This window comes from Ilyonectria robusta (genome assembly GCF_021365365.1).
Source record: "Ilyonectria robusta strain PMI_751 chromosome Unknown BGZ61scaffold_16, whole genome shotgun sequence".
In the NCBI taxonomy this organism is placed as follows: Eukaryota; Fungi; Ascomycota; class Sordariomycetes; order Hypocreales; family Nectriaceae; genus Ilyonectria; species Ilyonectria robusta.
In genome coordinates, this window is record NW_025764450.1 from 118,849 (window position 1) to 142,684 (window position 23,836).

The window sequence follows — 23,836 nt, forward strand, 5'->3', positions numbered from 1 at the left end:
ATGCACGCAGACACATACATCCACACACTCTTCAAATCAGTTCAACCAGAGCTATCCAATTTTTTTGTATTGTGTTTTCCATCCTGCCCGCCGTTTCTATTCGACAAATTTCAAGATGACTCCTAACCTCTTCTATTCCAAGCGCCCGGTATTTATACCTCGTATCCAGCCTCGGAAAGCGAATCCCGCAGAGCATCCAGAGCCTTGTCGATATCCTTTCGCTCGGGGTTGAGCTGTTCACCGCACGCGTTAGCAACTTCTTCTACAACGACGACCGAAAATACATACCGCGCTGACACCCATGTGTCCGAATCGAATATACCGCGTCGCAATCGCCTTGTGGATACCACCCGCGAACACCACACCCTTGGCGGCCAGCTTGGGTAGGACGTCGGCGATCTGGATAGTCTCGGGCAGGTAGATGGCCGTCATGGCGTGTGCCTGGTCCTCCTTCTTAGTAGCCACAATCTTCAGGCCGAGGTCTGCGACAGCCTTCTTGACTCTGTCCGACACCTCAATGTGCTTCTGGAACTGCTCGGCGAGGGACTTCGACAGGATCTGGGTCAGGGCCGTGTGGAGAGCGTGGATGAGCTGAGGCGAGGGAGTGGCAAAGTACGAGGGCTTCTTGGCCTCATAGTTTTTCATGACTAACATCGGTTAGCAACGGTGGCAAGCTCCAGCTGGTCTCATTTCAAATGGGAGGCTCACTAGGGGTCCAGTTCTTCATGGAGGCGAAGTACGAAGCTGGGGGGGTCTTGCGGTTGTTCAAGGCGTCCATAGCTCGGCTGCTGAAGAAGGAGATGGACAGGCCGGCCGGGCAGCCGATCGCCTTCTGGCTGGCGGTCACCACACCATCCAGACCCCATTCGTCAAAAGCAATCTCCTCGCATGCAACACTGCAGACACCATCGACAACGACGAGAGTCTCGGGGGACACACGGTGAACGGCCGCAGTCAGGTCCTTGAGCTCGCTTAGGACACCGGTCGAGGTGTCAACGTGAGTTACGGTGAGAACCTTGTACTTCTTCTCGGAGAGGGCTTTCTCGATCTGGGGGATCTGGGGTCGGCCGCCGACCTCGCCGTCGATCTTATCCACGTTCGCGCCGTATGTTCGGAGGCAGTCGGCGAAGCCGTCGCCAAAGTAACCAGTGCTGAGGACAAGGGCGTTCTCGCCAGCCTCGAGGAGATTGGCGGCGACCAAGTCCCAGCCCAGGGTGCCGGAGCCGGAGATGACGAAGGGCTGGGCAGCGGGATCGGTCGATTGGAACAGCTGGCGAACCATTGTGAGGGTCTCGCCAAAGGTGTTGACGAAGGCGGGGCCAACATGGCTCTCGCTATAGAACAAGGGCAATCGTCAGCACAGATAGACGACATGGTGACAATCCAATGAAAAAGGATGTCATTACCTGTAGTGGCTCATGGACTGAAGGACGGCATCGTCGAACTCGATGGGCCCAGGAATGAGCAGAGTGGCATGGGGTGGTTGAGACGACATGGTGGACGATGAAGAGTATCGGCGCTGTTGCTGGGGAGAGGACGAGGTCTGGGTGGAAGAAGAGGAAGATAAAGATAAAGAGGAATTCGTCTGCAATAAGTGTCGAGAAACAAGGGATATCCTCCCGGCCGATGCGGCGGCCGAAGCTGATGAGGAGGCGGAGGAGGGGCTGTCGGCGGAGAGGTCCGGCATGCGGGGCTCCATCGTCGATCTAAGCAGGAGGGTGCTGAGGTGTACCTGCCTGCTGCTGCTAACTCTGCCTCTGGCTGCGACGCCGACCACACCACTTGCTGCTGCTGCTGCACGCGTGGCACCTGCCCTGACGCCTCCTGGACGAACCGTTGCTCCCACTCCTACCCCCGAAAAGGCGATCCGCTGCGCAAACGCCAGCTTGAATGGCCACCCCTCTTGCAGAAGGTGGGCAGGTGCGGACGGGCAGTGATGCCGAGTGGCGGGAGCTCCGAGGGGGATGCTACGGGCGGTCTTCCGACTCCGGGGACGTCGGCGTCGGTGCGAAGATGGAACGGGGGACTCGGAAACAGGCCGAGGGATGTGATGTGGCAGTTGGCAGCGAGAAGCAAAAATGTAGCGCACACGCTCTGTTAGGAGAAGGAGAGGAGCAGGATAGAGCAGAACAGGTGGATTCTAGCAAAGAACTCCCGGAATTCCTGGGGCGAGGCAAGTCACGCTGGGACGTCTCGCTGTGATCCTAGTCTCCGTTCCCCACCGCTAATAAACTCCCCTCCCCATCCCCCTCTTCTTCTGGGCAACCATCTCTGGGGTTCTCTGTTGCTACAGCATCGACCGGGGGCCGGTTGCGGCGGGGGAGTTCACTACGAGGGCCCCCACTATGGGGAGATATGCCGTTCGGAGGTTCGTCGGCATCTTGACCCGAAGGCGAGTGAACCTCCGTACGATTGTAATCAGCCCGATAGTCTCTAGGGTGAGATCCGAAGATCAATGATTGATGTTGATTTTCTGAGAATTCGCGAGTGGTAACATGAGAAGGGATATCATTCCAGCCAACCATCTAAACATACAATAGTTTACAATCGCATCGCAACGCCGCTTACCCTAAACACCAAAACCCGTCAGAGGAGCTCCTCTCGGAAGAATCACAAGCATCCCGAGACCCAATCCTTTCAAGCATATTTGACACAGCTTCTTCACCCTTGTATCACGAAATTCCCTTGTAGAAAGAAAGCAGCTTCTCCGCGCCATCTTCCCACTGCACATCATTCTGCAAGTGGTGTCCCGCGCCCTCCACAATCTCCATCCGCACTCCTTCGCTTTCCGGATCCGCCGCCGCTTGATAAAACGCTGCCGTCTCCTGTGTCACCTGTGCATTCATGAGCTTGTCCTGCGAGCCTGCCATCACAAGCAGCTTGGTCCCGCTGGCACCGCCGTTGTGAATGTGTCGCAGAATCGAGCTCGCCGACGCGAACGGCCTCATCATGCTGAACGGCCAGCCGTAGCTCTCATATCGGTTCATGCGGCGCTGGAAGGGAATCACGGCCGAGAGGGGGAAGCTGTCGCCAAAGAAGGCTCGGTGGGTGAGGGCCGGGTGTGAGAGAGGCGAGTTGGAGTGCCAGCCATGGAAAATGAGACGGATTGTGAACCACGGATCGAGCTTGGCCCAGTTCATGTAGACGCCCATCCTGAACGATCCTCATTAGCACATGAAACTCGGTAGGTTCAATCATGTATCGGACTCGGGACTTACGATCCATAGGCCGGCACCGCACCTAACAAGGCCAATCCCTTGACATTTACCCTACCCTCCGACAAGATGCCCTGGCTGAGTCCGCCGCCGCTTGAATGGCCGACAAGTACGACCTCGCTGTTCTCGCGCGCCTGCACCCACTCAATGGCGACGACAAGGTCATCGCTCAGTACGCGACGGGAGGTTGCAAACATCATACGCATGTACGACGGGTACCACGAGTCGCCGTGACCACGTAGGGAGACGGCATAGCAAGGGACCCCGCGGGCGGCGAGATACTGCATGTACTCAGTCCAGACCCAGGCGCCGCCCATGCCGCCATGGCAGAAGAAGACGGGCGGGCCGGTGGCGGGCGTTGAGGGCTTCGCGGAGAGGATCTCAAGTGTGCCCTGGGCAGTGTCGAGCCAGTGTCGCTCGAGACCTTCGGGAATGGGCGAGGGAGGACCCGATGGCCGGCTGTAGTAGAGCCATTGATAGCTGAGGTGAAAGTTACTGAACATTGGAGTGTGGTGATGGATTGGATGAGAGGCAGATGTCGTTGATGAATAGAGGTATGTTGATGTATAGGCACAGGGCGAACAACTCCGCACCTTATATATGAGGTCGATTAATGCTGTGGCCCAGGCAAGTATGTACTACAAGAGCCAGGAAACCCACCCAAGAATAAAAAACACCGCGCTGCAAAGCTCAGTGGTTGCACAGAACAAAGCTCAGCCATCAGCCACCAGCCTCCATGGCGTTCCGATAAATTTCGTCCAACGAGGCGTCGTGGCCCGGGAGAATCAGGGACGCCCTGCCAACGAGGGACTAACAGCAATCACAAGACCGTCAAATCGCGATGCCTAAACAGAATGGGGATGCCAGTGCGAGCCGCCTTGTCTAGGACTAATCAATTCCGGCTTATTTGCGGTTTTGCATAGTTCGCGCGCGGCAGAGATGGAGATGCGTGATCGAAAAAGGAAATCCTGGTCCCGGTATCATGGGCCGTGGCATTCAGCTGAGATGCAAGATTCCGTCACTTTCTCGCAGTGAGTCACGAGTCCTAATTCCCAAGGTATTTTATTCCTCTCCCTACGTCACCGAGCTTCAAATATCGACGGTAGCATCAATGTCTCAATACAGGTGGTATTTTATCCCTTCACTCTAGTCCTGGAACGACGGTTATAATTGACTCACATCAAGTAGCGTGCCTTTGGGGCAGGTAAATGGGGACGCATTAATGCCTTTAACACTAATTCTTCCAAGATCACGCTTTAAAAGCCCCCATGCCTGTCGCACCTGCAAGATCAGCAGAATGCCAACTGCATGCTTTGCCGTTATCATCGATTGAGGTATTGACTTATGCTTTTAGTGGGCACCTAACGAGGAGAAGCATTGCAATGGCACCCATCCTGCCATCTGGAGTCGTTCTGACGAGTAAACCCTCCCATGCTAATGAGACGCATTTGGTCTCAGCGGAGAGTACGTACTATATCCACGAGGTAGGTAGCAGCTTAAACATTGCGCATGCGGTCACTTTGTGGATGTTCAAACCTCAATTCAAGGTCGAGATCAATGGCACTTAAACTAGCCATAATTCATCCGCGCCACTATTGCACAACAAAGACTTCCGAATGAGCAGCATAAAGATGACCTGCAGATGTGAATTTTTTTTCGGCATTTCTGACACTCTACTGTATTACTATTGCTTCTACGATGCACTCTGTGGGCCTATCTTCAATCTTGTCTCCCAAGCTTAAGGACTTTAGTTCCTACCTAAAGGGACCATATTCCTACCTAAAGTGAGTATAAATTTAGCGGCATAATGTATGATCAAATCGCTTGGCAAACACACATATTTCCCTTTGAACTTTGTTTTTGCTGAACTTATCGTAATGTGATTTACACGTACAGCTGTAGGAGCTCCACCTGCAGCTTACAGGGCTGAGTGAGATCCGCCCACCAGGGAGCTCTCGCCCCCGAAAGGTTTTTCCGATCCCGTCCCAGCGACGCCAAAAATTCACACCACCACTACCAAGCTGCCAGCCTCGTCTCGCCGCGCTCCTCCACTACAAACAAGGCTCCCAATCCCAGCCTGACAAGCCCACCAACGCCCCGCCCTCAAGATGAGTGTACGTTTTACTCCCCGAGCTCTGTCCATGGCGCTAAGACTGACAAGAACCCAACAGTTCGTTCCCGTGAACCCCCGCCCTATGCTGCAGGACCTGTACGTCCCACCGCCCTCCCCCGCGACTGTCGACGACTTCGGCGGCGCTTCTCGAGAGATGCCAATGCTAATGCTGACTTGGTGCGTAGTGTCGATAAGGACATCGTCGTTCGTTTGAAGTGGGGCGAGACCGAGTACAAGGGCAGACTGGTCAGCATCGACAGCTACATGAACATCCAGCTGCGAGATACCGAGGAATACATTGACCAGAAGATGACCGGAACCCTTGGCCAGGTCCTCATCCGGTATATACCCCCAGTCCCTTTTTCTTGCTCCAAGCTGCCACCGAAACCCTCGGAGTTCTACCCGGAGTGAAGGAGAGCAGGTTAGGAGTTTCTGAAACTGACGTATTATGACATAGGTGTAACAACGTTCTCTGGATCCGAGGCGCAAACCAGGGCGAGAGCGGCGATGTCAAGATGGAGGGCTGAAAACAAACGACTCACGTGCGAACGACAAACTAGACCATGCGAGCGAAGGCGCTACACTTACGAAAGGAGGAGGCGGATGACCAGCATGGCATTTGGTTCCGGGAGGTCTTTGGAGTCATTGGTCTAGGAAGACTGAGATTGGTTTCGGAACCGGCGTTTATGGCTGTTGGTAGGGGTGCATCAACCGAGCAAAGAGACCCCATGTCGTGTGCTGGTCGGTCGTGATATCGAACATCACATGGAGGAGGAAACACAGTCACAAGCACACACGACTCCCCGTCTACAAACAAAACTTTTCTCTTCGCCCCGCGGCAAAAAAACCCACAAATTTCACATCCAAACCGCACGCCCTACATGAATCCATCTCCTCGTTACGGCTCGTTGGCTCGAAATATTTACATCAGACAGGCTACCTGGCGACTGCTGCACAGGTCCGACGAGCCCACCTTGATGCGTTGCGACTGGCCGACCCAAGTCCAGGCCTCGACGAGCCACTCGTACCACACCCGCGTGTCGTCCGTCTGCCGCCACATGCTGATCTCTAGCTCCGTGTCGGCGGGGAAGTAAAGTGGTTTCTGTGAATGTTGGTGTTAGTGCGTGAACATGTGTGAGAACTTCATGATCTGGTGCTGGGGAGTATGAAGGCAAACTAAGCTAGCATAAGCTTACCTTGAGGGGGAAGAATATGGGGAACCATGAAATCATGTCCTTGCTCTTCTGATCGATGCGCTCCGGGTGCGTGCTGATCTCCACCTTTTGGCCCTCGCTTTCCTTGAGCTGCGACTCGTACAGGGTCGACTCAAAGTAGCCCGCTAGACCGTGTGTGACGCCCCTAGTCCGGCACACAAAGGTGAGGTGACAGTACCGCGAGTTGTGGTCGTTGGCTCCAGCCGCGCCGGACATACTGCCGCCGCCGCCGCCCACCACACCTCCGGATCGCCGAGCCTCGACGGCCGCGAGCGTAGTGTCGGGAATGGGATGCGAGAACTCCCAGGCCTCCTGGAACCGCGGGTGGCCCGGTACCTTCTGGGACACAAAGTCGAGGGCATAGAGCCGGACGACCCAGGGGGTCTCGAAGGCGTTGGGCTCGGTGGGCACGCGCGTGAGAAGGTCGGCGTGAATCTTGGGGTGGGAGATGGGGCTGAAGTGAGCGGTGTAAGAGCTCGGGATGGAGATGCCGTGGGGCTTGGACATGACGTGCTGGATACCGTCAAGACATTCGGGCGACAGCTCGTTGTCGCCAAAGGAGCCGAGCAGCTCTGAGATGAGGATGTCAACCTTGCCGTACACGGGACCCTCGGCGGACTCTGAGATGACAGGCCCCTTCCAAGCGCGCATATCCGTCTTGACAACCTTGACCTTGCCGTTCCAGACCATCTCGTTCTGGCGCAACAAGTACACATATGCGTTGGGGTTCTTCTCCACGGCCCACATGTCGATAGCCACGCCAGCGTCCTCCGCAGCCTTGAGAGCTCGGGTGACGAGAGGGCCACGGCCAGAGCCAGCAACAGCAACGACGACGGCGCCCTCCTTGGACTTGGGCTTGTCGAGCGTCTTCCACTCCGTCAAGGCCTCGTAAACGGCGGCCTCATACTGGTTGTACTTGACAGGGTCGCCTTCAAAGACCTCGTACGTGGCCGACTCAAGGTTGTCTGACAGGGGCTGCAGGGGCGATTGAAGCCAATCCTGGAAGCTAGTCAAGGTAGGACCCTCCAGAAGGGAAAAGGGAGGCTGCTGGGACTCAAGCCATCGGAGGTAGGCGACGTAAGGGTTTGTCTGGCCCTTGGACCTCTTTGATTCTTGTTCCTGAGCCTCAGCAAGGGTGGGAAAATCGTCTGGAGACGGTGTTCCACCGCTATTAAGCAAGGACTGCGCATCGTCCTTGATGTGAGAGACGTCGGGGCCGGCATCGCAGAGCATAATCCATGGGAAATTCTTGAGACGGAGGTACGAGAAAATGAGGTCCTGGTGATGCTTAGACAAGACAGGGAAGCCACTCTTGTTGGTTTGGAAAACCGAGGGACTCAGAGTCAAGTAATGCAGAGGCTCAGCGAACCAGCGGTCCTGGAGGTCCTTTTCAGGCATGACTCGGGGTATTTGCAGCGCTGAGAAATGGCCAGTCAGCAAGCGTAAGAGCGTTAGAGGGGGATGGGAACGCACCAACGAAGAGCCTTGTGTTGTAGTTGCAGACTGTTCGGACATGATGCCACGAATCCCATGCCGTGAAGAGATCAATATCCTTCTCGTCAACCTTGGGGGGCTGCTGAGACTGGAGAGACGAGAGAGTCTTGATCTCAGACTCCTGGCCGGGCTCCCGGTACATGGGCATGTGGACCAGGAAAGTCACCCGGCCACCGATGGCAAGAGCTTCCTCAACGGCGCGAGAGTACTGGGCTAGACCCTGGTTGCCGCCGTCCTTGGAGGCATCCCGCTGGGGCCCGGGGACGACGATGCTCCGGACGCCGCAGAAGTTGGCGTAGTTGACCTCGAGGTTGAGCACCTGGCGGGAGATGCTGGAGACGACAGGGTTGGTGGAACACAGGTCGATCCAGGGACTGATGTACGCCGTGTAAGTGTTGACGGCGGCGCTGGGGAACAGGCCGGTGTCCTTGGGCGTCAGCGGCGGCAGGATGGGATCCTCGCGGGCAGCCGTGGCAATCGTGGTGGGTGAGTTTCCTTCGCCGGCGAGAGTCGCGAGGTGCTGCGCAACGAGGGCGAAGACGCGGTCGCGGAAGTGGTTGTTGGTAATGGGCGTCGTCACAAAGCTCAGCTATCCGCAGTCAATGGCATTGCCCTCGGGCGTCACTGGGTCAGCGACGGGCATGTTGGCTGGCGACTTACACCATAGTTGAGCAGATGGCCGTACTGTAAGTCAGTGAGGGGCGCCTCGCGGGTCGAGTCGTGCTCGCCGATGTGGAACCTGGGCCGCTGGGGGCCCAAGCCTTCAGACATTTCGAAGCCGGATCCGTCAGAAGCCATTGCAGGTATCGCGGCGGATGTTGGTGAGGCTGTGATGGTGGGGAGCCTCACGAAGGCTGAGATTTCCGATGGTGGAGTAAATCACCCCGCCAAATTAACAATTGTGTGATGGACAAGGGAGAGGACACGCAGCTATCGCCCCGCGACAGTCTGAGAATAAATGGCAATAGTGTCGCTGATGAAAAACTGCCAGAATCGACTTGATCAGGCGTCTTGCATGGACACGAACTCAAAGCTTGGGGTTGATGTGAGCTCAATTCGCACAAGACGGACGATTTTCGCGGTGAGTCTCAGAGGAGTGGGAGGACCCCCAAAAATAGGCACAGTGTGCGTCTGCTGCCAGCACTTTGCCAATCCATTCTGCAGTATCGAGAGAAACTGGACAGTACGACTAGGGATGGACTGAAAGAATGGGAGGAATAGATATTGTGCTAGTATACTCAACGTACAGAACCCTCTCTATGCCATATTGCTCCTTCCTAACACAGGTCATACAGTCTGGCATGTTGCAGCCCGCGCACTCCTCGCACTGTGACCCCAAACCCGGGGTGCTTATCGATAAGAAACCCGCCTCCGTCCCGCCAAAATTTTCTGGCAGGCAGACGGGGATGTCAACACAAACCTCAGCCTCGCCGCGCATTCTTCTCCCCCAGTTGGATTCCTGCACCGCCTCGACTCTCCAACACAAGAACAATGTCCGACGTCAAGGGCGGGAAGCGCTCTAGTGCCGACGCCGACGATTCCTCTCGGAAGAAGTCGAGGAAGGAAGACGGCGCCGATGCCAAATCCAACCCGTACCTCGCCCACATGTACGACAACGGCAGCAATGGCAACGACGTGTCGCCCGACTCTCCTCTCGCCGGGATGAAGCGCCATCGGACGACCGCCAAGGAGGCTGAGAAGGCCGAGAACTCAGAGTACAACCCCTTCACTGGCCGCCCGCACTCTCAGAAGTACTTCCAGATTCTCGAGGGCCGTCGCGATCTCCCCGTCCACAAGCAAAGGTTCGTCCTGTCCCTTTCCAGTGCCCGCGCATTTGCGCGCGAACGGCTCAATCCATCGCGGGAAACCTTGCTAACCTCGTATCTCCAGGCAAGAGTTCCTCAAACGGTACCACGAGAGCCAGATCCTTGTCTTTGTCGGTGAGACTGGTTCCGGAAAGACGACCCAGATCCCCCAGTATGTCGTCTACGACGAGCTCCCCCAGAGCACTGGCAAACTCATCGCCTGTACCCAGCCCCGTCGAGTCGCTGCCATGTCCGTGGCCCAGCGTGTTGCCGACGAGATGGACGTTAACCTCGGCGAGGAGGTTGGCTACAGCATCCGTTTCGAGGACATGACCGGCCCCCAGACGATCCTCAAGTACATGACCGATGGTATGTTGCTGCGCGAGGCCATGCACGACCACGAGATGTCGCGCTACAGCTGCATCATTCTTGACGAGGCTCACGAGAGAACCCTGTCAACCGATATTCTCATGGCCCTGCTGAAGCAGATCTCCATACGCCGCTCAGACCTCAAGATCATCATCATGTCCGCTACCCTCGATGCGCAAAAGTTCCAGAAGTACTTCAACGACGCGCCGCTCCTGGCTGTCCCTGGACGAACCCACCCCGTCGAAATCTTCTACACCCCCGAGCCGGAGCGTGACTACGTCGAGGCTGCCATCCGAACCGTCCTGCAGATCCATGCTTCCGAACCCGAAGGCGACATCTTGCTCTTCCTGACTGGTGAGGATGAGATTGAAGATGCTTGCAGAAAAATCAGCCTCGAGGGCGACGAGTTGATACGCGAAGTTGATGCCGGCCCCCTCGCTGTCTACCCCTTGTACGGTACTCTGCCTCCTCACCAGCAGCAGCGCATCTTCGACAAGGCTCCCAAGCCGCTTCGTTCAGGAGGCCGCCCCGGCAGGAAGGTGATTGTGTCGACCAACATTGCCGAGACCAGTTTGACCATTGACGGCATCGTCTACGTGGTGGACCCTGGCTTCAGCAAGCAGAAGATCTATAACCCTCGAATCCGTGTCGAGTCCCTCCTCGTCTCCCCCATCTCCAAGGCCTCGGCCCAGCAGCGTGCTGGTCGTGCTGGTCGTACCAAGCCTGGAAAGTGCTTCCGCCTGTATACTGAGAAGGCCTTCAAGAAGGAGCTCATTGAGCAAACTTACCCCGAGATTCTCCGTTCCAACCTCTCCAATACGGTTCTGGAACTCAAGAAGCTCGGCGTTGAGGATCTCGTCCACTTCGATCTCATGGATCCCCCCGCCCCGGAGACCATGATGCGCGCCCTCGAGGAGCTCAACTACCTCGCCTGTCTCGACGACGATGGTGAGCTCACGACGCTGGGCAGCCTGGCATCGGCGTTCCCCCTGGACCCGGCCCTTGCCGTCATGCTCATCTCGTCGCCCGAGTTCTACTGCTCCAACGAGATCCTGTCCATCACGTCGCTGCTCTCGGTGCCCCAGATTTTCGTGCGCCCAGCCGCCAACCGCAAGCGTGCCGATGAGATGAAGGCGCAGTTCAGCCACCCGGATGGCGACCACCTGACGCTCCTCAACGCCTACCACGCCTTCAAGGGCCAGTCCACCAACGACCCCAATGCGGCCAAGAACTGGTGCCACGAGCACTTCCTGTCGTTCCGTCATCTGTCCAGTGCCGACAACGTCCGAGCCCAGCTGAAGCGCATCATGGACACACATGGCCTCGAGCTAATGTCGACTCCCTTCGAAGACAAGAACTACTACAACAACATCCGCCGCGCTTTGCTCTCCGGCTTCTTCATGCAGGTCGCCATGAAGGAGAGCTCTGGCAAGCTCTACCGCACCGTCAAGGATGACCAGGCCGTTCTCATCCACCCTTCCACGGTGCTCCGCACTGAGTTCGACTGGGTCCTCTACAACGAGTTCGTGCTGACATCGAAGCAATATATCCGAACTTGCACAGGCATTCGACCCGAGTGGTTATTGGTATGTGGCATTTTACTCCTCCCTCTTGCATAGCCCGTTTCCCTCGTTGTCAACATGATAAGTCATCTTGGAACCCAGAATGCGTCTTACTAACATGGCTTACACAGGAAATTGCGCCCACTTACTACGACCTCGACAGCTTCGAGCAGAGTGACATCAAGCGATCCCTAGCGCGAGCTGCTGAGAAGAAGCGCCGCAAGGAGGCGATGAGGACGGAACGATGAGAGGTCCCCCACACCATGCACCCAACGAGCGAGGCCCCCGAAACAAAGCACGGTGATAGAAAGATACCCACACCGCCTCACTCTTGTTGCGCATGCCGTCTTGTCCTGCGGGAGCCTTGATTTTATCTCCCGTGCGGCTCTTATGCACCAACCGGGATGATGGCGGGAAAGGAAAAAGAGAGCACCTCCCAGCCCAACTGCGGATGCACAGATGCACAGTTGCCGACTGGTCGAGTTACGGTCACGGAGTTTCATGTGGCAGCCACTTAATGTTGAATTGTCATTCTCTTTTCCCCGCCTCCCCGATTTCTTTTGGGTTTCGTGGGGGTACGGCATGTTTTGCTTCCTGCGAGGTGAAACAAAACGGAACGATGTCAGCCTGTTTTACTCGTGCGCGTGTATTTGTGTGTGTATGTATGTGTATATGTATGTGCGTATGTGTGTGTATGTGTGCGTATGCACATATGTATGGATGTTTGCATGTATGCGGCAGCGAGGAAAGGGAGAAGAAGCAGGAGATTGCATCAGAGTCGTGAAGTGTAGACGAGGCAGCAATGGGCGGGAGCGGTAGAAGGAGGCTCATATCATACATACATAGCCGTAACTCACCTTAACTGTTAGAGGAAACAAAGACCGATTGAAGAAATAGATCCGACCCACACCCACACCCACACCCTCGATCAGCCCCAGACTTACATGAATCAGAGGCGCCCGCAGGCGGCCACTTTGGGCAATGGCCTCTGTCAGTGGCCTCTGTCAGGACGTGTTGTTCTCTCAGGCGCCGTCGTATCGGCGATTGCGTTGCATGGACGAGGCAAGGTTGTCAGGCTGCCCCGGTCCCCGTGCCGTTCCATTGCCTCCCGCCCTGGCAGGATAAGGGACTCGGGCCGTTGGTGAGGCCCACCACGGTCTGGTAGGGCGGGCTTCTCGGTGAACGGACGGCGGGGACAGGTAGGGGAGGAAAAAGGAAAACAGTAAGAGGGCAACTATGGAGCAGACGTCAACGATGCGTGGAGCGCACCAGGGTTAATAAGGCACCCTTGCATCTTGCGGGCTTGCAGCCGGGGGCGCATCTCCACGACATCCGTTTCGCCACGGCCAAGCCAGAGAGCTCGATGGGAGGGAGGAGGTGAGGAGGTGAGGAGGAGGGCTGTGGAGGGGGTGTATCAAACGAAGAAGCTAGCCCGGGGGGGAGTGAGAGCACTCGGTGACAAGACAAGGGGCCGGGGGACAAGCTGTGGAGGCGGGCAGATCGAAAAAGCAATTCACCTGCGCGGGCAGATATACACTTACATACTTAGACATCCAACTCCCGGGGAGCTGGGTACGGGCAGTGCTCGTCAACACAGCCCCAAAACTCCATGTCCAAGGCATCGAGCGAGACAGCCGGGGCCCGGAGACAGCGCCCGCCCCCCAGACGTACGCAGTATGTAGCCTGGCCGCGTGTGGGGGTCGGCGAGGCCTCGAAGGAGCATTTAGGGCGTTCGGTACATTCGATGCATCTGAGCATTTAGGGCATTTGAGGCACAGCAGAACGCACACGCTGGAGAGCGGCCCTCGCCATCCCCCGCCATCCGAAACGATGAGGCCCGATGGCAGACGTGTGGCGGCGGGGGAGGAGACAGGACGCTGGAGTAGAGTGATGGGGTTGGTGGAGCTCTCCCATGTTTGCGGCAAGGCGACAATGAGGAGACAACAAGGCGAATATCCCAGGTCGAAGTCGGATCGGGAATGGCATCGTCGTCTGCGCAAGACGGGGCTGCACTAGACTCCGTGCATAGTACCGCCGTATGAGAAGCAAACCCCCAGTGACAGCCCAGTTGACGTGTTGCAGATTCTCTCTTGGTTGAGGACAGGGAAGGGCACGTGCAAGAGTTGATCCCGGGAGATGATCCCAGGGAGGAGGCCAGGAAGCGATGGATCGTCGTGGATGCGCAACCGGTGAACTAGAGAACGAGACGAGGCGAACAGGAACGGAGAAATCATGCCCATGATCCGCCGGTCCAAGAAAGATATCGGATAGCATTAGCACAGAGCCGAGGTCGAACAAGGCCTTCCGGCTCTCCCTCGACTCTCTCCACCCCAGGGAAGTGCAGCCCGCAGCCCCAGCCCAGTATCAAGATGACCCCATGCGCAGTAAATGTCGTGGAATCCCCGGAGCCCCGCCAGGGCTTGCGAGGACCGGATGCCAACGAGAACAACGTGATTGTGTCGTGGAACCGGCGCCCCAGTCGCGAGACTTGGCTGGCGGGAAATCCGGCGGCGGATACCGTGGTTGGTCATGGATCAATCGAGACCGAACTCCAGGCGGGTGACTCGGCGTGTAGTTGGAGATATTGCCACGGTCTCGACTTCTTAGTTGGCGAGATAGGTCCATGTGCTGCGGTCGGCTGGATTTGATAAATCGATTCCATCAAGGGGGGTGATAGGCACGGTAGCCCAAAAGCATGTGGTTAGACGACGACGGCACTTCCACCAAGTCTCAACGACCAGTCAAGGTACACACATACACCGAAACCCAGCCCAAGGCGGGTGTGTGGGCGAGAGTGCGTGTGAGTGGGAGGGCAGCAGAGTGAAAGATGCGTTAGTATCCGGGAAGTGGAGGCGCGACGAGAGAATTGCCATTCCTGGAAATCCGGGCAAATAAACCCAAGCAAACCGACTCGTGGCGAAATGACAAGGCAGAGCTAGCTACGAAGTAGACAGACAAGCTCGACAGCCAGGGAAACTGGACAGACAACTGGACAGACAACAAGGGAGCTGTTGTGCTCCCACACATCACATAGAAACACAGCACCCGGAGATACAACAACGACAGCAGCATACACACAACGACGGGTGGGGGAGCTCAAACCAAGCCAAGTACGAGCATTGCCCAGACGAGGGCCCCGTTGAGAGCAAAAAAGATGGGGAACATGGCCGCTGTCGCCCTCTTCGGTGCAGGGCTGTTCCTGGCCACCGAGCATCAAGCCATCGGAGCGCAGGCAGGCCATAGCTCCTGGAAGGTCTTCCCTGCTAGAAAGCTCTATTTGTGGTGGATGATCTTAGGGAAAGGATCACCAGTGTGACCCGCGTGTCGACGGACCCCTGGGCCGGACTCTGGGCGCTGCGCTGCGCTGTGATTGATGGTGCTGCGTCCGTTTGCGCGTCGTTTTGCATCAAGTCGACGTCTGTCTCAAACAACCTCCGGGCGGCCTGCAATGCTCGCCCGCTGCATGGCGGTCCCCCGAGGCGTTTTGTCTGCACTTTGCTAGTCTCTCGTCTCGTCTCGTCTCATCGGCTGCGTGGGCTCATTTTCAGCTTTGGCTTTTGGGAAGCACAAGCCGGAGGCTGGCCGATTGCGGCTCCAATAGCGGCTCCCGACGGAGCCGAAGCCAACGGGACACGCCAAAACGCGGACCGTGATGTTGCGGATGGAGTCTTTCAACAGTTGCTGCCGCAGCTGGGGACTTGAATCCAGCTCGCCTCGATTCCTAGGCGTCTTACCCCCGGTGGATATTCGTATGCCCTGGTCACAAATTGCATCTTTCGGCCGGCATAAGCATCATCAGAATCACAATTGACCACGACCGGGCTCTCGTCTTTGTCCCCCAGAGCCCGGGCTAAGGCAGGTCCAGGGCGGCAGCTCCCATGAGCCCTGGCGGGCGTTGCTAAACCATCAGCCGGCAATTATAAGTCCAGTACGGAGTATACCCACTTCCAGCACGACGCCACGCGCCTGTGGATCCGTCCCTCCCCCTCCTTTTTCGTGATTTATTTGCTTTTTCCCATCGGCTGCTGGCGCTGGTCTCGCTAGCCGGTATCTTTCAGAAGCCTTTTCAGCCTCAACCGCGATTCGATTCTCCACAAGTCCCAATATGAGAGTGGTGCCTTGTCGCAGCCATGGCACGACACATGGGACGACCACGGCAGACGGGCCATTGGCTGCTACCCACTGCTGATAAGTGGCTTCAGGCTTGACGCCGAGTTGCGAGCGGCCCCCCCTCATCAGAATGTCCCAACGCCTCGCCGGTTCTGGCCCCTGTTTGCTAGATGATTGTGATTGTGATTGCCGGCTCAACGCTCGACGCCGTGCAACGGGGAAGGCAAGCAACATCGTATCAGGGAGGGGGTGAAGGGGCGAAGGAGGGGTGGGCGATAATGTGCCAGCTACCAACTCTGCACTTCGCACACTGAGGTGATGGGCAGTGTAGAGTGTGACTGTGTGCTTCCCCAGAGACGCCCTGTCATCCATCGGGCCCCTACCTCACGCCATTCCGCCGGCCGCTACGCCCGTTCGAGCCCTCGGCCCATGGCCCCACGATTGGACAGACGAACCACACGCCGTCGACTTGGTGCTTGCTGTGCGTAGTACGTCGTAGGCTCGCGGCAGCCCATCCGATCGCTTCCTTCGACGCCAGAAAGTTGACACCAGGACGCAGAAGCTCGGGCGGGACGTGTCGCGCCCTCCCACACCCATGTGCGTACCGTGCCGTCTTGTGCTCGTGCTCGTGCTTGTGCTCATGCTCGGCTTGTGCTGCTCGACACAAAGCTGCCCGTCCAGCCACGGCCCTGTAGTATGAAGTTGTCGGCCCTGGACGCCTCCCCATACCCTCAATCCCGTTGTGCCGCGTTACATCGGCCGTAGCAAAGTTGGCTTGCATGTCTTGGTGTAGAGCGTCCAACCATGTCCAGACGCCCAACCGTGCGAGCCGCTGAGAGGCAAGAGCCCCCAAAAAAGTCGTCGTCTCGGGGCTCCTCGGTTTCCCTGGCTGTTCATCGACGACAGACATTTATGGAAGGGCTCATGGAGTCCCACCGGCCCTCTTCCGGACGCACCGCAGGGGCTCCCTGTCTGTCACTGGTGTGTCCCCCCACCGCATCGTTATGCCAGCGGGGGGTTTTTGGCTCAAGCTCGCTGGGGCGCCATCAGTCAATCCCATGAAAAATGGCATTGCGACGTCAACGGCCATTCGCCATCTGGATTAGCTGTCCGAAGACGTCAGCAGTGTCCGAGTCTATGTAAAGGCGACGGCACGCACCTTGATCATGCCAGTCCGTTCCCGCCCTGGAGCTCCGCTCAGCCTGGGGATCCTTGACCTGTTGGCCGTCGGCCTTTCATCAGCGTACTACAAGAACATCGTTCGACCCTTTCCCCAGCCTAGGTCTCTCTTCGTCCTAGTCATCGAATTCAAATCGCTTGCTGCCAGCGGGTAGTTCATATAAGATCCTCTCCTCACCTCTCCAATCCACCTCACCCATTGCCTCACATCTTCCAATTCCTCCTTGATCACCTTTCCGAACCGTCACCATCTTCCTCCAACACAATGAGCGGCGCAGGTGGCTTTTACAAGTACCGATGCAAGTACTTCTATACTCACAACTGCCCAAACTGGGTTTGGGTAAATAACGCGCCGTGCGCTTCATGTCTTGTAAGCTTCGCCATCTTGCTGGGTGCCCCCACCAAATATTTTGCTAACGTGCTGGTGACAAGGCCGATGGGCGGGACAACGAAGAACTTCCTCTGCCCTCCTGGGGTCTTCCCCGAGATATTGTCGTGCCCCGGGTCCTGGATGGCATCCTGCAATACACCGTCATGGAGCTCGTCGCTCCTTCAGAGCCGGGCGACGACTGGACGCTTAGGGATAAAACCAATCGACCACCACCGTCAATCCCTGTGACCAGTGCGATGCCAGTTATACCGGGGATAATGGCACATCACCGGTTTTAAGAACCAGCGAGCCCAGCGAGCCCTTGCGACCACACATGAAGGGGGACCCTCGACGTTTCGCGATCTGACGAGAGCTTGGGAATAATTATCGACAAACGCAAGGACTGGCGAGGGCGAGGGAAAACGGATGGACGGGCAGATGGATAAATGACAATGACAGCGGGGGAAACCAGCAAATTGCAAGCCCTCTCGACGACCAACCGGATGGACGTGCACCATCCTGGGCGTGTACAGTGTACAACTCTGTGTACAAACTCGGGGAATTCTGACGGGGAAAACGCAGCAGACATGGACGGTTGCGATTGCGACGCTAAGTATTGGATGGATCGGGAGATTGGTGGCTGAAGAACGACCACAAGCAAACAACCCGCCAGGAGATACCCATGCGCTTTGAGTTGGCGGCTCTGGAGGACAGGACTCTATTCCGGTCTATTATTTTGGTTGTATTTGAACTCTTGGGATGGCCTTCTGTTTTTCGGCGCGAAACTGTTATTTTTTTAAGTTTAGCTGGCATGGGTTGCTTCTTGCTATTAGGCGGCATGGAGCTGGGAAATTGATTTCTTGACCTCTTACTTGGACTCTTCACCATGGAGACTTTTTTTTTTCTTTTTCTTTTTTTTTTCTTCCGTAGATGCCCGCTTGCGGTGTAGTGCATTGTAGGGACGCTCATCTCAATGCATCGTAGTGCATCGTAGTGCATCGGCGTGCTGTGGCAGGCTTTTGGAACAATGACATGTGATGTGAGGCTCGTGGGACCCTCGTGGGACCGTTGTTGTGGCGGGTTTGGCGAGTCAGTGATCGGTCCAGGGCACACAAGATCAGGTCGAGGCATCAGATCAAGGTGCCAGGCAGGGTTCTGGGTCGGGAGATGTGGCGTGCCACACGATGGCAGCTCGCCTGATGATCCCTGCACGTCTACTTATCGGTCGTCGTCGTGTGTCTCGGTACCTGGGTCCGTCGGACCCACCCGATGGATGGATGGGCTGCCCAAGAACGGTATGCGATTCATCGAGCTGTGATATGGGCAAATGACAAAGATCCCTCGCGCGATGAACGGATGGATAGGATGAAGATGGGGCTGCCCCAGGGAGCCACACGGGATGACGACCAAAAAAGCACCATGGAGCCACCAGGGAACCTTCAAGGAACCTCCGGCGTCCGCGTCCACCACGGCATGGTCCAGCTCAAAGACCGGGGCCGGACGAGCCGTTCGGCGCGTCCAAAGTCGCTGCGCCCCCAGTTCGTCTCCCTTCGCGAAGCCGCTGGTCAAGCGGCTGGCTTTGCTGGAAGCGGACCAGCGTAACGGTTTCCACCCTGCGCCACGCGTCTGCTGGTGTGGTGCCAAACACCCGACGGCCAGGACCCCATCGGAACCGAACCAGTGGTGGAGGAGATGGATAATGCCGATGCTTGATGCTCGTGATGGACAAGATCCGCCTGCAATCCGGCGGCGTAGTTTTACTGGTTCGTTCGGCATCGACGATAGAGGGCCTGCCCGATTCAGGTGAATCTGCGTGGTTGCAGAAACAGTGATAGAACATGGCGTACGGCCTCGGTAACGAAACGAGGGTATCAATTGCAAGCACTATTTTTTCACTAGTTGAACCATGGCGATGATATGATGACGAAGGTTGGCGGCAGTGACGGAAGGGTGTGCTTGTAAAGAAGTGGAAATAGACATTGGCATTGTCAGATTTGTGAATGAGAGGGAGTGCTAGCCATATGGCAAGAGCTCATGTCGTCCAATCAATCCCGAGTGGGGTGTAGACTATCCCGGGCTGACAGCGGGAAAGCCATGGGGGGTTCCTTCCTCTTGGCCACTCCCTGGTCTAGAAGGACGTCCGACCTAGGCAAGTAGGTACGTAGTGCGTCGATACTTGCCGACTTTGGCCATCAGAGCAGCAAAAGCCAAGCTGGACTCCACGGAGTAAGCGCACACTAATGAACTCTTCCGCGGAGTCGTGCCGTATTGCTGTCGGCCCCAAGTGGTTGGCTGCACAAGGGCCGCAAGGGACCTACATACTCGAACCATCAGGGGACCAAGACACACAAAACCCTACTACGTCGTACCTTCTAGTGGTGGAGACTAGTGTCCCGTTCCGCCGCCCTTCGTTCGCCAGCGGTCGATTCTCTGATCTAGTTGGCCTGGTAGCCTGTAACCTTAGGCTCCTCACTGCAAGCCATCCGCCAGCCAGCCGCCAACCGCAAGCCGCCAGCCGCAAGCCGCATCCACGTTGCACGTTCGATGTTCCCACGTTCGATGTTCGTGTGCGCCATCATCGGCCTCCGCCGTAGCCGGACTTCGCTCCCCAACTAAGCGGCCCTGCATTGAACGAGACCCCGTTTGCGATTACTATTACTACATAGCACATACTTGTGCAGGACAAGAAAAAAAAAGGATCGACAAAGTTCCAGCCCTGTACGGAATTTCGTATTGTTGCTGCTGATAAACCACTGCACCCCTCCCAAACCCCTCATGCTTTGCCCTTCGTCTTTGCCATGTACCATTTACCCCATTTCCACCTCAAGCCCATGTCTGTAGGTACCCATACGGCCATGCCCATTGCCAATCTGCCCAGAACCCTGTCATGCCCTGTCGTGCCCTGTACTTCCCTTTCCGGGTCTCTCAGGACCCTGTCCGGCCCCGTCGCCCTCTGCCCTGCGCCCCCGAGCACCTGCATCAGCCCATTCCCCATGGGCTTGTCCCGCCTAGTTCGGGGGTTGCTGTCCCATGGCCACAGAGCAGAAACGCAGTGGCATGGTCCCACGGGGTCATTCGTGACGCTCATTCGTTTTCCTGCCTGGTCCTGCCCGCCAGACCTATTTTTTTTTCCAGAACGGGAATGGAACGACTTCCACCCTGGCGGCCCGGCAAAACACCAGGTTTTGCTTCTCTTGCGATGTCGGCTATCGACGCGGCGCCAGCCACCGCACATGGCCTCCTGGCCTGGCCCAATTCCCAAACCGTACCACTGTGGGCGACCGGTGAGCGGTCAGCAGCGCAAGTCCCCTTTTCCGGAGGGCCCCTGGTGCATTGGTGGTCCCTTTGTGGTTTCTGCGCTTTTACCATCTGCCAAGGGAAGTAGTGCAAGTGGGGAGGACGCACTGGATATGCGTAGGAGAGCAAGAGGATATACGGATACATGCCGGGTGGATCACGGCTTGGGTACACAAAGAGTCCCTTTGCCAACTGTTGCTACGATGCCCTCACTTAGTGGATACTGCAATGCTCTCATGCAGTGGATGACAGAAGAGCCCATACATTGCACATGGCGACATGGCCCTTATCCCTGGACCCGAAGCGCACCTCGGCATTTCGGCGTCTGTGGAATCACCTTCCAGCACCAATCAACATATTTGTAACAAATCTCACGCTGCTTTATTCGTCGTTGCTGGCTTTTTCCTAATCCATTGCCCCGTGATGGCTGATTAAACGAGATGACGGCTTTCAGAGTAATGCCGCCAACAGACCAACAAGCACCGCTACCACAACCGCCCCAAGCCTCGGCACCACACCCCCAGAAGCCGCGCTATCATCGTTCGACAGACCAAACGGCAAACCTTGGTAGTCAAACGTCACGTTTTGCTTGATCGAGCTGTTGTAGCAGTGGCCGTTGGCAATGTCCAGGTTTGTCAAGTCGTCCGGCACCTTGAAAAACATGTATCGGTCTTGCGGAATATCCTTGAAACCCTTCGTGTTGTACGGGAACTTGTCACCGTCGTCCGTTGCGCTCGTGTTCCGTAGAAAGATGCACTGCACTTGCCCAGGGTAGTCCTTGTATAGGGCTGGATAGTCCTTCATGACGTCAGAGTTGCTGGTGTCGGCGACCAGAACGAAACGACGCTTAGGGAACGTCTGAAACACCTTGTCGAGGAGAAACCGTCGGATCGACAACGTCGCCGACGCGTCTGAGAAGTTGAGCGGCCGTGTGTCGAACGAGCCCATCGGGTATGTGTCATAGATGAATTCCATGTAGTTGCGCGTGCCCTGCTCTGGTGTCGTGGTAAGGTAGTGGAAGTGCATCTCTGGTAACGACGTTGACCAATTGGCGTAGATGTCAGGCATGTTCTTCCATGGGGTGAATGCGCGCGCGAACGTGTTGAGCAAGCCCTCCTTGGGTTGATAGATCTTGGTTACCCGGAGGATGTCATCGATATCCGAAATGATGGTGATACCCTCGGGAGGGACGAGATACGCGGTCGCGTTGCCATTGTTGTTTGTCCCTTCCGCATACAAGTTGATGGCCTGGATCCGTGACGTCTCGTTGCCTGGGGTCAAATACCCACCCGGGCCGCTCGTGTTACGCAGTGTCACGAAGGTATCAAAGTCGCCTTCAGCGGTAGTGTTGTGTGGCAACGTGATCTTCTGGGATCCTCCTTTCTACAACGAACGCATTAGCCACTTGTGCCCATAAACACATCGCCGCAACAACCTACCGCGCTGACGAGACTGCTTCCGTTGGCGACGACAAAGTTGGTAACAAAGTCAACTGTCACGCTCTCGTCTTTTTGCTGCACCACGAAGATAGACCGCGTGAGGTTACGAGCCTGGGCCTTCTCCGAGTCGGAGAGCTTATCAACTGACGTGTCAATGAGAAAGACGTTGGCCAGGTCGTCAACCTTGTCCTGGGTGATGTTGGGGAGCTTGTAAACGTTCCCGTGGACTCGCACACTCCACCCGTCATTTGTCCAATTGGCGTATGGGCTATCAACCAGTCAACATTGCTCGTGCCAAGGATCGCATATACGTTGAAGCTCGACTCACGGAATGTTCAACACCTGCGTGGGCTTCGCATCCAAGTCACCATCCGAGATTCCAAGCGTCTTCTCGACAGCCGTGCCTGTAGGAAGGCCATGGAAATCGAGGATGCCCGAGTCGACGAGTGACGAGACTTTGCTCGCAACGTCGCTGATGATCCCGTCGACATAGGTTTCGACGTCGTCGAGCACGTTTCGCTCGATAAGAACCGGGGCAGCTGTAGGCTCCGGTATCCTCACGACCAGCAAGCCGGGAACCGTTGGTTCTGCGACTGGAGCCGGCGCGGGGATGGCTAGAACGGCGGGCACGAGGCCCAGAAGTACGGCTTTTAGCATGGCGATCGATAGAGAACGTTGTGTTAAGGAGGGTCACATCGCACAATGAGAGGGCAGGATGCAAGAAGTAGTTCAATGGGTGTTAAAGTGGCGCCAGTGGGAGGCCTTCCCGTGAAAAGCAAGGAAATGCGCATCACTTCTGTGAGTTGTTGTTGTTGTTTATGTGCTGGCCCGCTTTCAGCTGTGACATCACCACCACAGACATGCAACCGCCACGCTATTGGTCCCCCTCCCTGTACCTCACGCATACCAAGTTTCGCGTTTGGCCTATTTCTACTCAGTACTACCACACATTTGGGAAGTCAATTACTTTAGTTTCGTGGCAATTTCCGCTGCCTTTAAAATTGTCACTTGGATCTTGGTTAGTGTCCAACATGCCTACGAGCTCAAAGGTCCCAGGCTAGTCTAGGGGTTTCAAGTAATCAATGACATCATTAGCGTCTGTTTAACGATGCCGTGAGATCCGCATCTCGATCTAGACCATCACGCATAATACATTACCACCAGTAGTAGGCAACTTGTTGTTCAACGATTCGGCCCTTGTCTGGGCGGGGTACGTTGGAAAAATGTTTGTCAGACTGTGTCGCATTGTGTTGTGGTGGCTGCATGTCGCTCTTTACTCTCCTGCTCAGTATGTTAGTACATTCATCAAGAATTGACAGGAGTAGGGAGACTTATCCCCTGTCCGAGGGGGGTTACCTCCTCCACCATTTCTGGCGAGAAGGCAACCAGGACTGCCTCATCCAATGCGGCCTGTCCGAGAGATCCAAGACAACAACCCAACCTCAACCCCGACTCTCAGGATCCTAAACTTAACCCATAGTCGGGCCCTTGGCAGCACCAGACAAGCACGAAACCTTGACTCCAACTCGAGATGGGTCCCGGTGCTGCTTTGGACGTCAACCGCAGGCGCCGCTTTAGAAAGAGAGAGGATGCCAAGGTGGAGGGTGTTCGCGAGCTGTCAACCCATCATAGCTTGAAGCCTTCGCCGACAGGGCTCTGCTAGAAGTCG

The 23,836-nt window shown here is 56.4% G+C and overlaps 10 protein-coding genes across 10 annotated transcripts; 4 read left to right on the forward strand and 6 right to left on the reverse strand.

Annotated features, from left to right (window-relative positions):
* Nucleotides 1-152: 152 nt before the first annotated feature.
* BGZ61DRAFT_358038 (pyridoxal phosphate-dependent transferase) lies at nt 153-1,495 on the reverse strand (the record flags this gene model as incomplete). The annotated part of the gene is made up of 4 exons (XM_046240933.1): nt 153-233; nt 289-647; nt 709-1,334; nt 1,407-1,495. The coding sequence occupies 4 exons, from the start codon at nt 1,493-1,495 to the stop codon at nt 153-155; spliced, it is 1,155 nt and encodes a 384-aa protein (XP_046101366.1).
* A 996-nt stretch (nt 1,496-2,491) lies between these two features.
* Nucleotides 2,492-3,901, reverse strand: BGZ61DRAFT_455877 (Alpha/Beta hydrolase protein). The gene is made up of 2 exons (XM_046246437.1): nt 3,219-3,901; nt 2,492-3,153 (listed from the first exon to the last, which is right to left on the reverse strand). The coding sequence occupies exons 1-2, from the start codon at nt 3,716-3,718 to the stop codon at nt 2,673-2,675; spliced, it is 981 nt and encodes a 326-aa protein (XP_046101367.1). The 5' UTR covers nt 3,719-3,901; the 3' UTR covers nt 2,492-2,672.
* Nucleotides 3,902-5,256: 1,355 nt separating this feature from the next.
* Nucleotides 5,257-6,146, forward strand: BGZ61DRAFT_455878 (LSM domain-containing protein). The gene is made up of 4 exons (XM_046246438.1): nt 5,257-5,329; nt 5,387-5,424; nt 5,514-5,669; nt 5,786-6,146. Exons 1-4 carry the CDS (start codon nt 5,324-5,326, stop codon nt 5,853-5,855), a joined length of 270 nt encoding a protein of 89 aa, XP_046101368.1. The 5' UTR covers nt 5,257-5,323; the 3' UTR covers nt 5,856-6,146.
* Nucleotides 6,147-9,265, reverse strand: BGZ61DRAFT_507697 (protein arginine N-methyltransferase). The gene is made up of 4 exons (XM_046251925.1): nt 8,697-9,265; nt 8,016-8,625; nt 6,525-7,960; nt 6,147-6,430 (listed from the first exon to the last, which is right to left on the reverse strand). Exons 1-4 carry the CDS (start codon nt 8,832-8,834, stop codon nt 6,251-6,253), a joined length of 2,364 nt encoding a protein of 787 aa, XP_046101369.1. The 5' UTR covers nt 8,835-9,265; the 3' UTR covers nt 6,147-6,250.
* A 262-nt stretch (nt 9,266-9,527) lies between these two features.
* Nucleotides 9,528-12,020, forward strand: BGZ61DRAFT_357674 (P-loop containing nucleoside triphosphate hydrolase protein; the record flags this gene model as incomplete). Its single annotated transcript, XM_046240900.1, has 3 exons — nt 9,528-9,838; nt 9,927-11,796; nt 11,904-12,020. 3 exons carry the CDS (start codon nt 9,528-9,530, stop codon nt 12,018-12,020), a joined length of 2,298 nt encoding a protein of 765 aa, XP_046101370.1.
* Nucleotides 12,021-15,270: 3,250 nt separating this feature from the next.
* BGZ61DRAFT_550218 (uncharacterized protein) lies at nt 15,271-16,992 on the reverse strand (the record flags this gene model as incomplete). The annotated part of the gene is made up of 4 exons (XM_046255457.1): nt 16,266-16,992; nt 15,714-16,192; nt 15,507-15,622; nt 15,271-15,462 (listed from the first exon to the last, which is right to left on the reverse strand). The coding sequence occupies exons 1-4, from the start codon at nt 16,790-16,792 to the stop codon at nt 15,271-15,273; spliced, it is 1,314 nt and encodes a 437-aa protein (XP_046101371.1). The 5' UTR covers nt 16,793-16,992.
* A 334-nt stretch (nt 16,993-17,326) lies between these two features.
* Nucleotides 17,327-17,730, forward strand: BGZ61DRAFT_534899 (uncharacterized protein; the record flags this gene model as incomplete). Its single annotated transcript, XM_046254204.1, has 2 exons — nt 17,327-17,431; nt 17,494-17,730. 2 exons carry the CDS (start codon nt 17,327-17,329, stop codon nt 17,728-17,730), a joined length of 342 nt encoding a protein of 113 aa, XP_046101372.1.
* Nucleotides 17,731-18,361: 631 nt separating this feature from the next.
* On the reverse strand, nt 18,362-19,371 carry BGZ61DRAFT_62116 (uncharacterized protein). Its single transcript, XM_046256925.1, has one exon. The coding sequence runs from the start codon at nt 19,205-19,207 to the stop codon at nt 18,650-18,652; it is 558 nt and encodes a 185-aa protein (XP_046101373.1). The 5' UTR covers nt 19,208-19,371; the 3' UTR covers nt 18,362-18,649.
* A 750-nt stretch (nt 19,372-20,121) lies between these two features.
* BGZ61DRAFT_62375 (uncharacterized protein) lies at nt 20,122-21,136 on the forward strand. The gene has a single exon (XM_046256926.1). The coding sequence runs from the start codon at nt 20,230-20,232 to the stop codon at nt 21,091-21,093; it is 864 nt and encodes a 287-aa protein (XP_046101374.1). The 5' UTR covers nt 20,122-20,229; the 3' UTR covers nt 21,094-21,136.
* A 42-nt stretch (nt 21,137-21,178) lies between these two features.
* On the reverse strand, nt 21,179-22,824 carry BGZ61DRAFT_495857 (uncharacterized protein; the record flags this gene model as incomplete). The annotated part of the gene is made up of 3 exons (XM_046250949.1): nt 21,179-22,111; nt 22,168-22,435; nt 22,496-22,824. 3 exons carry the CDS (start codon nt 22,822-22,824, stop codon nt 21,179-21,181), a joined length of 1,530 nt encoding a protein of 509 aa, XP_046101375.1.
* Nucleotides 22,825-23,836: the final 1,012 nt, after the last annotated feature.

What these genes read in the sequence shown, in the direction of transcription:
- BGZ61DRAFT_455877 (XM_046246437.1), bottom strand. Translation starts at nt 3,718, where the DNA reads ATGTTCAGTAACTTTCACCTCAGCTATCAATGGCTCTACTACAGCCGG. An exon ending in GCGGTGCCGGCCTATGGATC is followed by an intron (nt 3,154 to 3,218) that starts GTAAGTCCCGAG and finishes AGGATCGTTCAG; the next exon opens with GATGGGCGTCTACATGAACT.
- BGZ61DRAFT_455878 (XM_046246438.1), top strand. An exon ending in CGCCCTATGCTGCAGGACCT is followed by an intron (nt 5,425 to 5,513) that starts GTACGTCCCACC and finishes CTTGGTGCGTAG; the next exon opens with TGTCGATAAGGACATCGTCG. An exon ending in CTTGGCCAGGTCCTCATCCG is followed by an intron (nt 5,670 to 5,785) that starts GTATATACCCCC and finishes ATTATGACATAG; the next exon opens with GTGTAACAACGTTCTCTGGA.
- BGZ61DRAFT_507697 (XM_046251925.1), bottom strand. Translation starts at nt 8,834, where the DNA reads ATGGCTTCTGACGGATCCGGCTTCGAAATGTCTGAAGGCTTGGGCCCC. An exon ending in GCCATCTGCTCAACTATGGT is followed by an intron (nt 8,626 to 8,696) that starts GTAAGTCGCCAG and finishes GACTGCGGATAG; the next exon opens with CTGAGCTTTGTGACGACGCC. An exon ending in CAACACAAGGCTCTTCGTTG is followed by an intron (nt 7,961 to 8,015) that starts GTGCGTTCCCAT and finishes GCCATTTCTCAG; the next exon opens with CGCTGCAAATACCCCGAGTC.
- BGZ61DRAFT_62116 (XM_046256925.1), bottom strand. Translation starts at nt 19,207, where the DNA reads ATGCCGAACGAACCAGTAAAACTACGCCGCCGGATTGCAGGCGGATCT.
- BGZ61DRAFT_62375 (XM_046256926.1), top strand. Translation starts at nt 20,230, where the DNA reads ATGTACCATTTACCCCATTTCCACCTCAAGCCCATGTCTGTAGGTACC.